Source organism: Atractosteus spatula, chromosome 15 (genome assembly GCF_055471065.1).
Source record: "Atractosteus spatula isolate fAtrSpa1 chromosome 15, fAtrSpa1.hap1, whole genome shotgun sequence".
Taxonomy (NCBI): Eukaryota; Metazoa; Chordata; class Actinopteri; order Semionotiformes; family Lepisosteidae; genus Atractosteus; species Atractosteus spatula.
In genome coordinates, this window is record NC_142720.1 from 7,249,822 (window position 1) to 7,261,207 (window position 11,386).

Here is an 11,386-nt window from a genome sequence, read left to right on the forward strand (position 1 = left end):
TTTTCTGGAACTTATGGTTATTATGCAAGAGGATAAAAGGGAGGGCAAGTGATACTTGTTTGTACCTTTACTCAATTTAATCAAGGAAAGTTTGACACTGCATTTATTATGAAAAAGTACAGCACTTTAAAAAGGGGGGAGTTTAACATAGTAACAGTAGACAATACAATTTAGAAAACAAAGAAAGATTCTTCATTACCTTCAATTACTTGAGGATTCCCTGAACACCACAGCTTGAAAAATTAGTGCGGCTTTGTCGATGCAGTAAAAACAAAAAGGCCACCGTCTCTGAATTTCAAAATAACTTAAATTTGGAACTCAAACCACGTGTTCACCTGAATCACCCGAGACCACACATTTGAGGTGAACCCAGTCGTACCCTTCAGAATGAGTCCATCCCAGCGCATGTAGCCACCCTAATACTACGTTTCAGTAGCGTGACGGAGTCGCCACTTCATCATTTTGCTAACAGCAGCCTGGGTTGCTCTCTATGAGGCTCTGCACCCTGGATAAAATAATTTCATTGGTGCTGCTGCAGTCCTCCGGGCCGTAAGGAGGGTCTATGGTTAACACCCCGGCCACGCACAGTTTCCCACCCTCCAGCCCTTCCTCCGTCACCGGCACCCAGTTCTTCTCTAGCCACGCCCGGAGGCTGGCTTTCCTCGTCGCCAGCTCCTCGCCGCTGTAGGCCTGCCTCCGCGCAGGCATGAACACGGAGCGCAGCCGTTCGGCCACTGCGTCGTCCCCGTCGCGCAGGACCTCCACCGCTTCGACGGCGTGGCCCATCACCGCCACGATCGAGGTCTTCCCGTCGTCTTCGAAATTCATCAGCACAACACTGAGGGAACACGGAGAGACCCCGTCACTTACTGCGCCTTTCATGAAATCACTTCGCCTGATGTTGGCAGACATCAAAGAAGAAGTAGCCAAAGCCCTTATTACTTTAAGCCCTTCTTTTGAAAGAAGCTTTCTACATCAAGGGACAATGACTTGTACATTATCTCATGCTCAATAGCCTTTGTTCTGCTTATATTCAGTATGTCCTAGCCCGAGAGGATAATGTGATCGCTCGCTTATTCTGTTGGTTTTAATTAGAGCATGTTTCTTTCTAGGGCACATGCCTTTACAGCCACCTACAAAGAGAGAATTTACTCTTGCAGGCTTAGAAGGCAGTGCAGGATTGGGATTTTGTTCATGTCTAACATGTTTGGCTGTTGGTGGACTATAATTGAGCAATACAGTGTTTTAATTTTGAAAGTGAATGATCACATGCAACTGAGAGGAAGGGTAGATAGACAGAGCTGTGGTATAAACTATTTATATTTTAGTTTTTTTTATATTAACCATGTATTGTTCCAACAAAAGCAATAAGGCATTTTCTAAGGAACATCAATACTGACCAGGCACTGCAAAAGTATTTAATACCTTCCAATGATGTATACACTTTTTAACGTGAATAACCCTAATCAAAACTTGAATGCTGAATACTTTTATCGACGAAAGACGTTAAATGTCATTAAAAACTGTAAACAAAAAAAGGAAAAACGTAAAAACATGTCATCGTCATCAATTTTCGGCAAACCTAGATAAACCACTTCAGGCTGATGTGCATCGTTTTTTTGACAAGTTACAACCCTTGTTCAATGTGGGATTCTACAAATTAACTTGAAAAACGCTACAGATCATTTGGAGTGCAATAAAATGGGACATCAGTCCAAGGCGGCTAGTACTTTCGCACCCCTACACGTGATTCAGAGCATTGTACAACACTACTTCCTTACAGCCCCATCACGCCTCAGTGGTTTTGTCAGGCATTACGGATTTTTATTAAAAACAAACAAACTCGTCATACTAGAACATATATCGTACAATGGGAAGCATTAGATATGCTTTTCATTCTAAGAAAACAAGTCACTCAACTAAACCCTTATGAAGACATTACTTCAATTGAGTTACTTTAGATAATAAAACTTTCTGTTAAATGTTAGGGGTTACATACAGTACGTCTATACACACTAGGCCCTTCAGTTTTATATACATGCCAACCCCTTAGCCAACAATTCTAGGCTACTTATAACTCACAGGAGACCCCGAGACTTAATTCTCAGGTAAAAGGGAATCCTTAAAATTAAAACATCAACTTAAAATAAAACGGAAAACGGAACTCGTACTTGCCAGACACGGGATCCACAGTAAAAACCCAGCCTTGGTATTCCTGTTTTTCAACAGCTTTAACTTTCACCTCCTTGTTTAAATACTCGTACCACTCCAGAGGCTTCTTCTTACACCACTCGCTCATATTGTCTCCTTGATTTACGATTTATAACGTTATCAGACTTGAACAATCCTGGACTAAAACAATAAAACAAACGAGCATGCAGCTGTCGCGCTGTGTGACTGTGCAATTGGAGCCTTTATCGGACGGAAACAAACGCTACGATTAAAGAGGTCCGGCCTAATTAAAAAAAAAATCTTCTTACAAATAAATGAACAGACAAAAATCTTGATTGTGGTGACCTCACCTCAGTTTTACATTATTGGCGATTTTTATTTTTGTATCGACCCGACGTAAAGTGGACGCTATAAAACGCAACAGACTAAATTAATGCTCGATTCAAATGTGTCCCAACTTGTATTTCAGCTTGCACTCTGATAAAGAATGTATATTTTACATTTACCTAATTACCTCGTTATTTAATCTATACGTTAATGTTTTCAATCACCTCATCAGGTCCAGCACCGCACATGTTTCGCTAAACGGGCTGTAGTATTCTTTTATCGTACCGTATCGTGAAAACATGTTCCTGTATTTAAAAAAAAATGTAGCAGATGGATTGCTTTATGAAGACTGGCGGGAGACTGCTATGTTCTCAGACCTTTTATTATCTTTTTAAAAAATACGATTACGGCACCAGCTCACGGGTTGTAGACAGGCGGAGCTTGAGCGCGACTTGTGTTTTCCCAGCCCCCCCTCCCCCGGGCTGGAGCCGTTGCCATGGGGATAACGTCGGGCACTTGAACATTCACAGAAAAAGCGGTTCCCCCGGTGCGCATGCGTGGGCTTCGGCTTCCTTTACGGTTGGCGCTGCATCGTCGGAGTAGCTCAGCCGGGGTATCATGTCCAGATACGGACGGTACGGAGGAGGTAAGCGATTATAAGGGGGAAAAAATGTATTTGGGGGGAGAAACCTGGGCGGGTATGTTTTTTTTTATTGCGTGGCGGTAAAAAATTACTATTAAAGAAACTCAGATGTTAGGGTGTTTTTTTTCCCCTCCATGATTGTAAAAGGGTATTTGGCGGCATGGCGGGTACGAGTCCTGTAATGGCGGCTACTTGGTTGTTGTTTGCGCACCCCGGAGAGAGGGGTCAATGTTTCGCGCTGTGACGAACAGAGGGGCTTGAGTGTCGCGGTTTTTAAATGTAGTACCAGCTTAGTGTGTTGAATGACGGGCGGTTTCATCGTCTTAAAGACCTCCCGCAGGCCCGGGTCGAGGCCGTGTTGCAGTTTCGGCTCGTCGGCGCTGCCAGCCGAGGGGAGGGAGCACGCCGTGCCGCCTCGGGTGCAGTCGTGCGTCTGCCCCCCCCTGACGTTTGACTCTCGCCTCCTTGTTTCTGTGCAGAAACACCGTCGTTTTTTCACGGGCTGTGTCGGTGGAAAGGGTTCAAAGGGAGGTTTATACTTGGCTACCCTCACAGGCGGCGCAGTGTGCTTTGAAATCTTTGTGGTTTGCTCGTACGGCTGTTCACCAGCTCGATTGCCCCGGGGGACTGGAGTGAAATAAGGAAGCAGTTGGCGCAGTTAAATCAGACCCCATCTTCGTCCGCGACCGTCGAGCTGTGGCGCCTTTCCTGTTTACGGGGAAGTTAGTTGTGTGTCGTGACGTATGGAAATAGCACGCTGTGCCAGTTTTGTAAAATAAATTCGTAAAAAATAGTCCCGTCCCGTCCCACCTTCAGTGCAGTATTTCGGTGGAGGTCTGCGCTCTGGTAACGGCAGCTTTGATCAAATTGCAGAGAGAAATTAAATGCTCAATACTTACAAGCTAAAGCCATGCATTGCTTTTTGTTAAATGTTGCTTTTTTGGCAAAAAAAGTCAAATTGAGAGAGGCGATTTCATGCTCGAGTTTCTCTTTTTATGCTGATCTGGGTAACACTCTGGATTGACTCGAGTAGCTCAAACACATCGATGGGCACAAATCCTTTTCGTTTGAACATCGCTGCAAAACCTTTGGTTCTGCGAATTATGGAGTGGATACATTGGATTTTCGACATACAGTCAAGTCCGTGATTTCCCTCGTTGAAATGTTTTTTTTTTAAAACTTAAAAATGTTACTGCGCTCTCTTGGGCGAGAGGGGGCGGGTGGTGGTCTTTAAATTTCTCATTTGTGAGTCTCCTCTGCTTGTAATTCAAAGAGCAAATTACTTTTGTGATTGTCTGCTAAAGGCTGCAAACGTGTTTGTATAACCCTGTGAGCATTTTTAGATCCCACTCTTTGTATATTTTTAAAACGTTTTGCAGGTGTAAACAGATTTTCGTGTTGTAATCTTTGTATTCGTTGCTATGAGAACTTGAACACCTTTAAAAATGGACCCCCCCTCCCCAAACAACTGGAAAAAATTGAAATATACCTGAAAACTACTTTTTTTTTCTACTGGAGGCACCTACAGTGAAGTATTATCTTCTGCACTGAGTGATGCACCTAAATAGAACTAAATTACACACAGCCTAGTGCTTTCAAGTGCTGTCCAGCAGCTTCAACATCCTGCATTTGAAAAGCTGTTGCCTTGAATGTGTGTATCGGCTCAGTTGGCTTGCTGTGGACAGTCTTTAGCCACACGGAAAGAGTACCGACCTGTTCAACCAGCTATGGAGGGTACGCAGAGCCCTTTTCTAAAGGCAGCTGCAATTGGTGTGTTCAGAAAGGTAAGCTTCAATATTCTGTGAAGATCCCTGATGCATAAAATCATTTAACCAACAACATATGGAACAGCCAAAGGGTAGTAATATGCTAATCAAGCCAATGACCTCAATTCAATGGCCCCAAGATGCTGAGATTTGAGTGACAGAAGAACAGTGAACAGGATACCCCACATTGAAACCCTGGCATTCAGTTCTGGTTGCAGTTAGGGTATTAATCAAGGAATAAAAAACAACATCAATAATGGATGTATTAGTGGATCCACGACCTAGAGGTACAGTGCTACTTTTTTATTTTTCCTTCCAGAAACCAAGGTTTACGTGGGTAACCTTGGGACAGGTGCGGGAAAAGGAGAACTAGAGCGGGCATTCAGTTATTATGGACCGTTGAGAACAGTGTGGATTGCTAGGAATCCTCCAGGGTTTGCCTTTGTGGAGTTTGAAGATCCCAGAGATGCAGAAGATGCTGTCCGGGGACTGGATGGCAAGTAAGTAGATAGTATGACAGACCCGAATTTGGCACTAGCCCGAGACTTCAGAGACCCCTAGGAAATCGGGAACTGTAATGGAGAAGTTTTTTTTATAGAACTTTTTTTTTAATGCAGTGCATTTCTTGTGAACTGAAAGTGATCAGAGGGTTTTTGATTAACGTTTGCAGGTCATCTGCTGGTGTAATTTGCTCTTTTGAAATATAGAAGCACTTTGAAGGAATTTTTACTAAACAGTTTTCTTTTGCCCAGTACGTGTACTAACATTAGAACATTGTATGATATTCCGTTTTTCAAATACAAGGTTTTCTGTGTTTTAAATGAAAGCATTCATGTGGGCTGCTATATAAATTGATATTTGGTTGCAAGTAAAAAATTGAACTCTTCATTTTACAAAAGTTTTTTTAATGTATGTTTTGCTGTTACAAGTATGTCATGTTTTAAGTATTTTCAGAGTTGGCTTTGTTCAAAACTGGATGTGGTTGTGAAGATGAGCTTAAAATGTTTCTCAGCAGCTCAAACATGGGTGGAGTTACCTTTTTAAAATACTACACTTTTTAAAGTAGAAGTTTACTGCTGAGTGACTAGTCTGCTGAAAGACAAATCAAGCAATTGCTTCTTCAGTGCTGGTATATTTTTGCAGTTAATATTTTGTAAGGCATTTGAAGGCGTAGTAAAGGCTTGATATTTTTTATTACAATTCAGGCTCTTGGTGTTTTAAGTATGCATACATTTTAATTAAAATAGGTGTGCAGCCTAATAAATTCTCAGGAATAACTCTAAGCAAACTTGTTTGTTTTCCTAACTCCCAAAGGAGATGGCATCTTTGTTTTGGCATGTTGTTTGACTTTCTTTTACTGGGTCTTGAAAATGTTTAGTAAAAGGTTGGAAATTCTCACTATTTTAGTACTTTGTTTGTCTGACAGTTATGCAAATACTATTCATTGATATTCTCAAGATTTTGCTAAACTATATTAAAATGTAAAAAGCACATAAAATATTTAATAACTGGGATGAAAAACCCTCCTTTCCTTTTCGATTCTTGTGCATGTTTTGCCATTTTTACTGATTATGACCTTGAGACAGGATAATTTATCAAACCTTTTGCCATTTTATCTAATTTAGGGGGGATCTTTCCTGCCTTTTGATTTTGCTACTGTGCAGAATGGACTAGGCTTTCTGTATTTGTTTTTCAGGCAGTTTAGTTTTTGATCTAAAAAACATTGGATCAGCATTCACAAAACTTTATTTCTTACTCCTGTCAGTAAGAGGATTGTCAGCCTGACTGGAGTCCACTAAGGACTAAATGAGCTTGAGAGACTACTGCTTCAGATTGGCAGGTGCTGACTGCACACTGTTTTTCATAAACTCTGGTTTTCCTGTTGCAAAGTAACAATTTTTTTAAATCTGCCTCCTATCGTCAATAATAAAAGCCTTCTTTTATTTCTCACTTTGTAAAGAATTGTAGAAAGAGCTGATAAAATGTCCTTGGCTTGCCTGAGCACAGACTGAACTCAGTGACCCAGGCTCGAACCCACAATCATATTACTAGCTCACTGTGCACCACCGCTTAGGGAATCCCAGTCAATTGGCTTAACTCCGCTGAGGATAGTGTGGGATGAGTCAGACAGGGTTCACTGTGGCAGAGCAACCCCTGTGGCTCCTGGGAGCTTGCAGTGTTGTGGTGAGGGAAATGCCTCTTCTCCGGTCAGTGCTGAACCTCTGTATTGCCTCTGACGGGTTGCTACGTTTAGGCCACTTGTCTCGGTTTATCCCACGGAAAGTGCTGCATCGGAAACCGAATCGTTAGCCTTTCACTCTCAGCGGCACGTTTGCACGGCCCATTAGAAGTAACCAGCGCCTTTTCGTTTCAGGGTAATCTGTGGCTCTAGAGTTCGAGTTGAGTTGTCAACAGGAATGCCCAGGCGATCTCGCTACGACAGGCCCCCGGCCCGTCGCCCATTCGATCCCAATGACAGGTGCTACGAATGTGGCGAAAAGGGCCATTATGCCTATGACTGCCACCGCTATAGTCGACGTCGGCGGAGCAGGTAAGTGTACATGTAGAATATGCTGGTTTAAAATTTGTCAATGTGTTTATTCTTTTAATTTTAAGTAACTGTCACAAAGTAATTCAAATCATGTATTTAACATATGTATATGTTAAAGTATACAGGTGTACATGTGATATTAACTTTTTATCTGATGTTTTTGCATTTTTTGAATTTTCTTTGCAATAATTTGATATTGAAATGTTGTTGCGATATTAATAATCCACCTGGTCAAAACCTTTCAGGTTTCTTCGTTTGAGTCAGTCGCCTTGATTCAGAGTGTCACGAGCCTTTACGGTTTCATGAGGCATCTAGCAAATTCGACACTTAAGATCCTCGTAGACCTTGAGGTGATCAGCATAAGAGGCCAGATCCCCTTGAGCACCTGCCGCACCTAGCTTCATCATAAGATTCGATAGAAAGCAGAAAAGTTTTCTTGTGACGAGGTGATCGCCGTAACAGTAAATTTGGCTTTCAATTGGGCCCGGTTTATAAAGAGGAACCACCCGGTTGACCACATTCCCCGTCTAGAAAAACCTCCTTGCATCAATCAAGCCTCAGCTTGCCCATTTGGCTGTCAGTTTGATCGACGTTAGATTGAAGAAAACGTCTAGATGCAGAGATCGTCTGATAGATACTTCTAGATCTGCTAGACCTTGGTCCAAAGAGGGTCGACCTGCAAACTTGCAAGGTTTATTTCAAGTACCAATTAATGTGTTCTTTTTATTTTTTAATATCAGAGTAAGAATAATGTAATGTATCATTTATTTTATTTTAGTTAGCAAATTGTCTGCTTTATGCAGCTCAGATGTACAGAATGTGTTAAGATGCAGTATAAGGACCAAAGCAAGTAATCTGTATGTATATTTGTATGTATTAGATTCTATTTTTCCATTTTTTTTTCAAAGTGACAGACTTATACTAGTATAGAAGTTTGAATTAAGCCTTACAGAAGAAGCATACGGACAATGTATTATCCCAACGCACTGTGGCGCCTGTTGATGGAATTCCTTCTGAATGTGGTAGGTCCAGGTCTAGGTCCCACTCCAGGTCCAGGGGGAGGAGGTACTCTCGCTCACGCAGCAGAAGCCGTGGCAGGAGGTAAGTGTGTAGATCATTGTCTTGGCTTTTATGCACTTTGCCCCGAGATCATTTCCCCTAGGGGATAATAATTGAGTAATTGGGGTTGAGTAATTTGAGGATATAATTATGAGGAAGTTGGTTTAAAAACCGAGGAGAGGAGAATCTTCTTGACACTGAGGCTCGTGGGAATCTGAAACAAGCTAGTCCGTGGAGTTGTAGCTGATAACGTTGCTTCTTTCAAGAAATGGCTGGATGAGATGTTTCGCTTAATTAGCTGCTCAATGCAAATGGGCCGAAATGGGGTCAGCTAAGTGGCCTCTGATTTGCAAACTTTGTTCTTAATTTATTGAAAACTCTTTAGGTAGGTAAAATAAACCTGTGAAAACGATGGAACAAATACTAATGGGATAATAAGGGGATTATTCCACACTGAAAAGGTTATTCGGAAGTCTCCACAATGTTTCTTTTTTACTTTTCAGCATGGAGTTTGCTTGTTTCTTTGCATCTCGCATGCCGACGCAGCTCAACAATGTAATCTGTGTATTTTCGTTATTCCGTATTCATATAGAAATGTCAAATGTTAAAGTGTTTTAGCTCTGCTGATATATTTACTCTTATTTTGTTTCAGGTCAAGATCCTTTTCTCCTCGCAGGTCTAGGTCAGGTTCTCCAAGGAGATCAAGATCAGTAACTCCTAAAAGATCCAGGTAAATAAGTTTTCATTATGGAATTGAATATTTACTCTTTGCATGTTTAACAAGATGTTTCTACAACTATTGCTATGCAGATATTGTACATTTAAGAAAAATCTTTACTCTTTCAGGTCTAGGTCAAGATCTAGATCGAGGTCCAGGTCTCTCTCTCGTCCAAGGAGCAGGTAAATATGCAAACCTTTCATTTATAAATTATCCTTTAAATTCTTCTCATGTCTTTTTTAGTATTCGTTTACTTTCTGCTGCACCTAGAAAATGTTTTGCCTTAAAACAATCTTTGGAAAACAGCCAGGTATATCATAGTGTCCCTTTGTTTATAATTAATATGCCTGAGTGTGGGCAGTATATGTGTGAAAAACAATGTCCTTATTTTATTTCCTGATGTTATCTATGTTAAAGTAACTGTCAATGGGATTTATATGCAGTAGCCAACAGTATCTTAAGTAACCTTGAAGTACTTGAATTTTTCTTGCTATTCCAGTCCATTGAAGGGCAGTTACCCTGATCTGTCAGGCTAGAGTGTGTACAATGACCATGTGAACTTTTTAGTTAGATGTTCACATTTTGTGATTAAGGGCAGACACTGGCAGGTAGCAGTGCATCGCAGACAGGTGGATCATATTCTGTTGACTACAGAACGTCTTCACATGCTCTCATGGAGAGTCCCAAGATGGCATTGAACCTTGACTGAGACCGATATGCTGAAGTAAAAAGACAAAATAATTACCATTTTGATCTGCCATATATGTTATGTGCAGTGAATTTGGGAAATTTCATTTTATGGAAACCTCTTTACCTGAGGATTGTAGAAATTGATGTTTTTTCCTAATCCTTGCATGATTTTTTTAATCAAAGGTCTGGCTCTGTTGGAAGATCAAAGTCGGGCTCTCCTGCAAGAAGGTGAGTGTGATGCAAATGTCTTACTGTGATGCAGTTTAAAAAAGGCCTTTGTTTTGTGTGGCTCTATTATTGATAATTGGCTGTTTAGGCTTTGAATTGAGAGAGAGCATTAAATCAAACACTTTCTGTAATAGCGATTTCAACCAGCAAAAGACCTAAAATGAATAAATGCATAGCCTACATGTGGAAGTCTACATACAGTCTTCAGCATGTGTATGTAAACGTGTCAGACCCTGAGATAGTCATCACCATTAAAATGTCATTAAGTGTACATTAATACACTTAAGTGCAATGCGTATTTGTCTGGCTGCATCCTTTTCTTTAGACACTGGTGGTGATAAATACCAAGAATGAAGCCTTACATTGTGGGGGGTGGGTGAGATAGTCCAGTAGTATTCTATTACACTTAATTATCAAGGAAGATTTGATCAACTTTTCGTTTCAGTATGTGACCTTTAGCACACTAGATGTCAACGTACATGTATTAAAAAAAAGACAGTGGATAATTTTTCTGCTCATAGATATTTCACATTATGCAAGCGGCGGGAGAAGAGGTTTCTGAAGATTATGAAAGGCTTTTGAAAGTATAACAGTGATCCATCAGGGGTGGTTTGAAATATAAAAAAAAGTTGTCACTATATCCATGATCACGTTGATACAGGAAAGTTTCAGATTAAATTTCCATAGAACTTCCACTTACTGCAAGAAGTAACATTTTAAAAACTTCTTTCTTTTTGACAGCCGTTCAAAATCTAGATCGTCGCCACCAAAACGAAGGTAAGGGGTTTTCTTCCCATTAGGGAGATGTGTGAAGTTTTATAACTAAAAATGTCGGAAACGAGACTGAACATCTTTTAACATATTTCCTTTTTTGTTTTTTAGCCGTTCGCCTTCAGGAAGTCCCCGTAGGAGTGAGAGCCCTGATAGAGATGATTAAACCTTTTTTTTAAAAAACAATTTTTAGAACAGAACAGATATTTGTTTACACGAGAATAAGGGATTCTGTTGGTAAGATTTTATCTTGCAAAGTGTTAAGGTTTGTCTTCTCTTGTATCTTTTTTTTTTCTCGTCCAAAAATGTAATGAAAAACAAAAATCAGAATTGGTTTGGTAGAGATGCAGCGTAATTTTTACAAGCGGTTGTGTGATGCAGTAGAATCATTGACAGGGCTTTTTTTGTATATGCATATTAAATTAAATTTTCACTTCTACCCAAATTGTTTGTCATTTGTT

General features: G+C 40.6%; 2 protein-coding genes across 3 annotated transcripts; one reads left to right on the forward strand and one right to left on the reverse strand.

Annotated features, from left to right (window-relative positions):
• Positions 1-315: 315 nt before the first annotated feature.
• Positions 316-2,437, reverse strand: gemin6 (gem (nuclear organelle) associated protein 6). Its single transcript, XM_088934430.1, has 2 exons — positions 2,172-2,437; positions 316-838 (listed from the first exon to the last, which is right to left on the reverse strand). Exons 1-2 carry the CDS (start codon positions 2,297-2,299, stop codon positions 466-468), a joined length of 501 nt encoding a protein of 166 aa, XP_088790556.1. The 5' UTR covers positions 2,300-2,437; the 3' UTR covers positions 316-465.
• A 585-nt stretch (positions 2,438-3,022) lies between these two features.
• Positions 3,023-11,364, forward strand: srsf7b (serine and arginine rich splicing factor 7b). Of its 2 annotated transcripts, none has more exons than XM_088934428.1 (9): positions 3,023-3,145; positions 5,228-5,408; positions 7,283-7,459; positions 8,486-8,560; positions 9,171-9,248; positions 9,365-9,418; positions 10,110-10,154; positions 10,896-10,931; positions 11,037-11,364. In XM_088934428.1, the coding sequence occupies exons 1-9, from the start codon at positions 3,118-3,120 to the stop codon at positions 11,089-11,091; spliced, it is 729 nt and encodes a 242-aa protein (XP_088790554.1). In that variant the 5' UTR covers positions 3,023-3,117; the 3' UTR covers positions 11,092-11,364. The 2 variants fall into 2 exon arrangements, with proteins under 2 accessions (XP_088790554.1, XP_088790555.1); XM_088934429.1 differs by having other exon boundaries at positions 3,050-3,134.
• Positions 11,365-11,386: the final 22 nt, after the last annotated feature.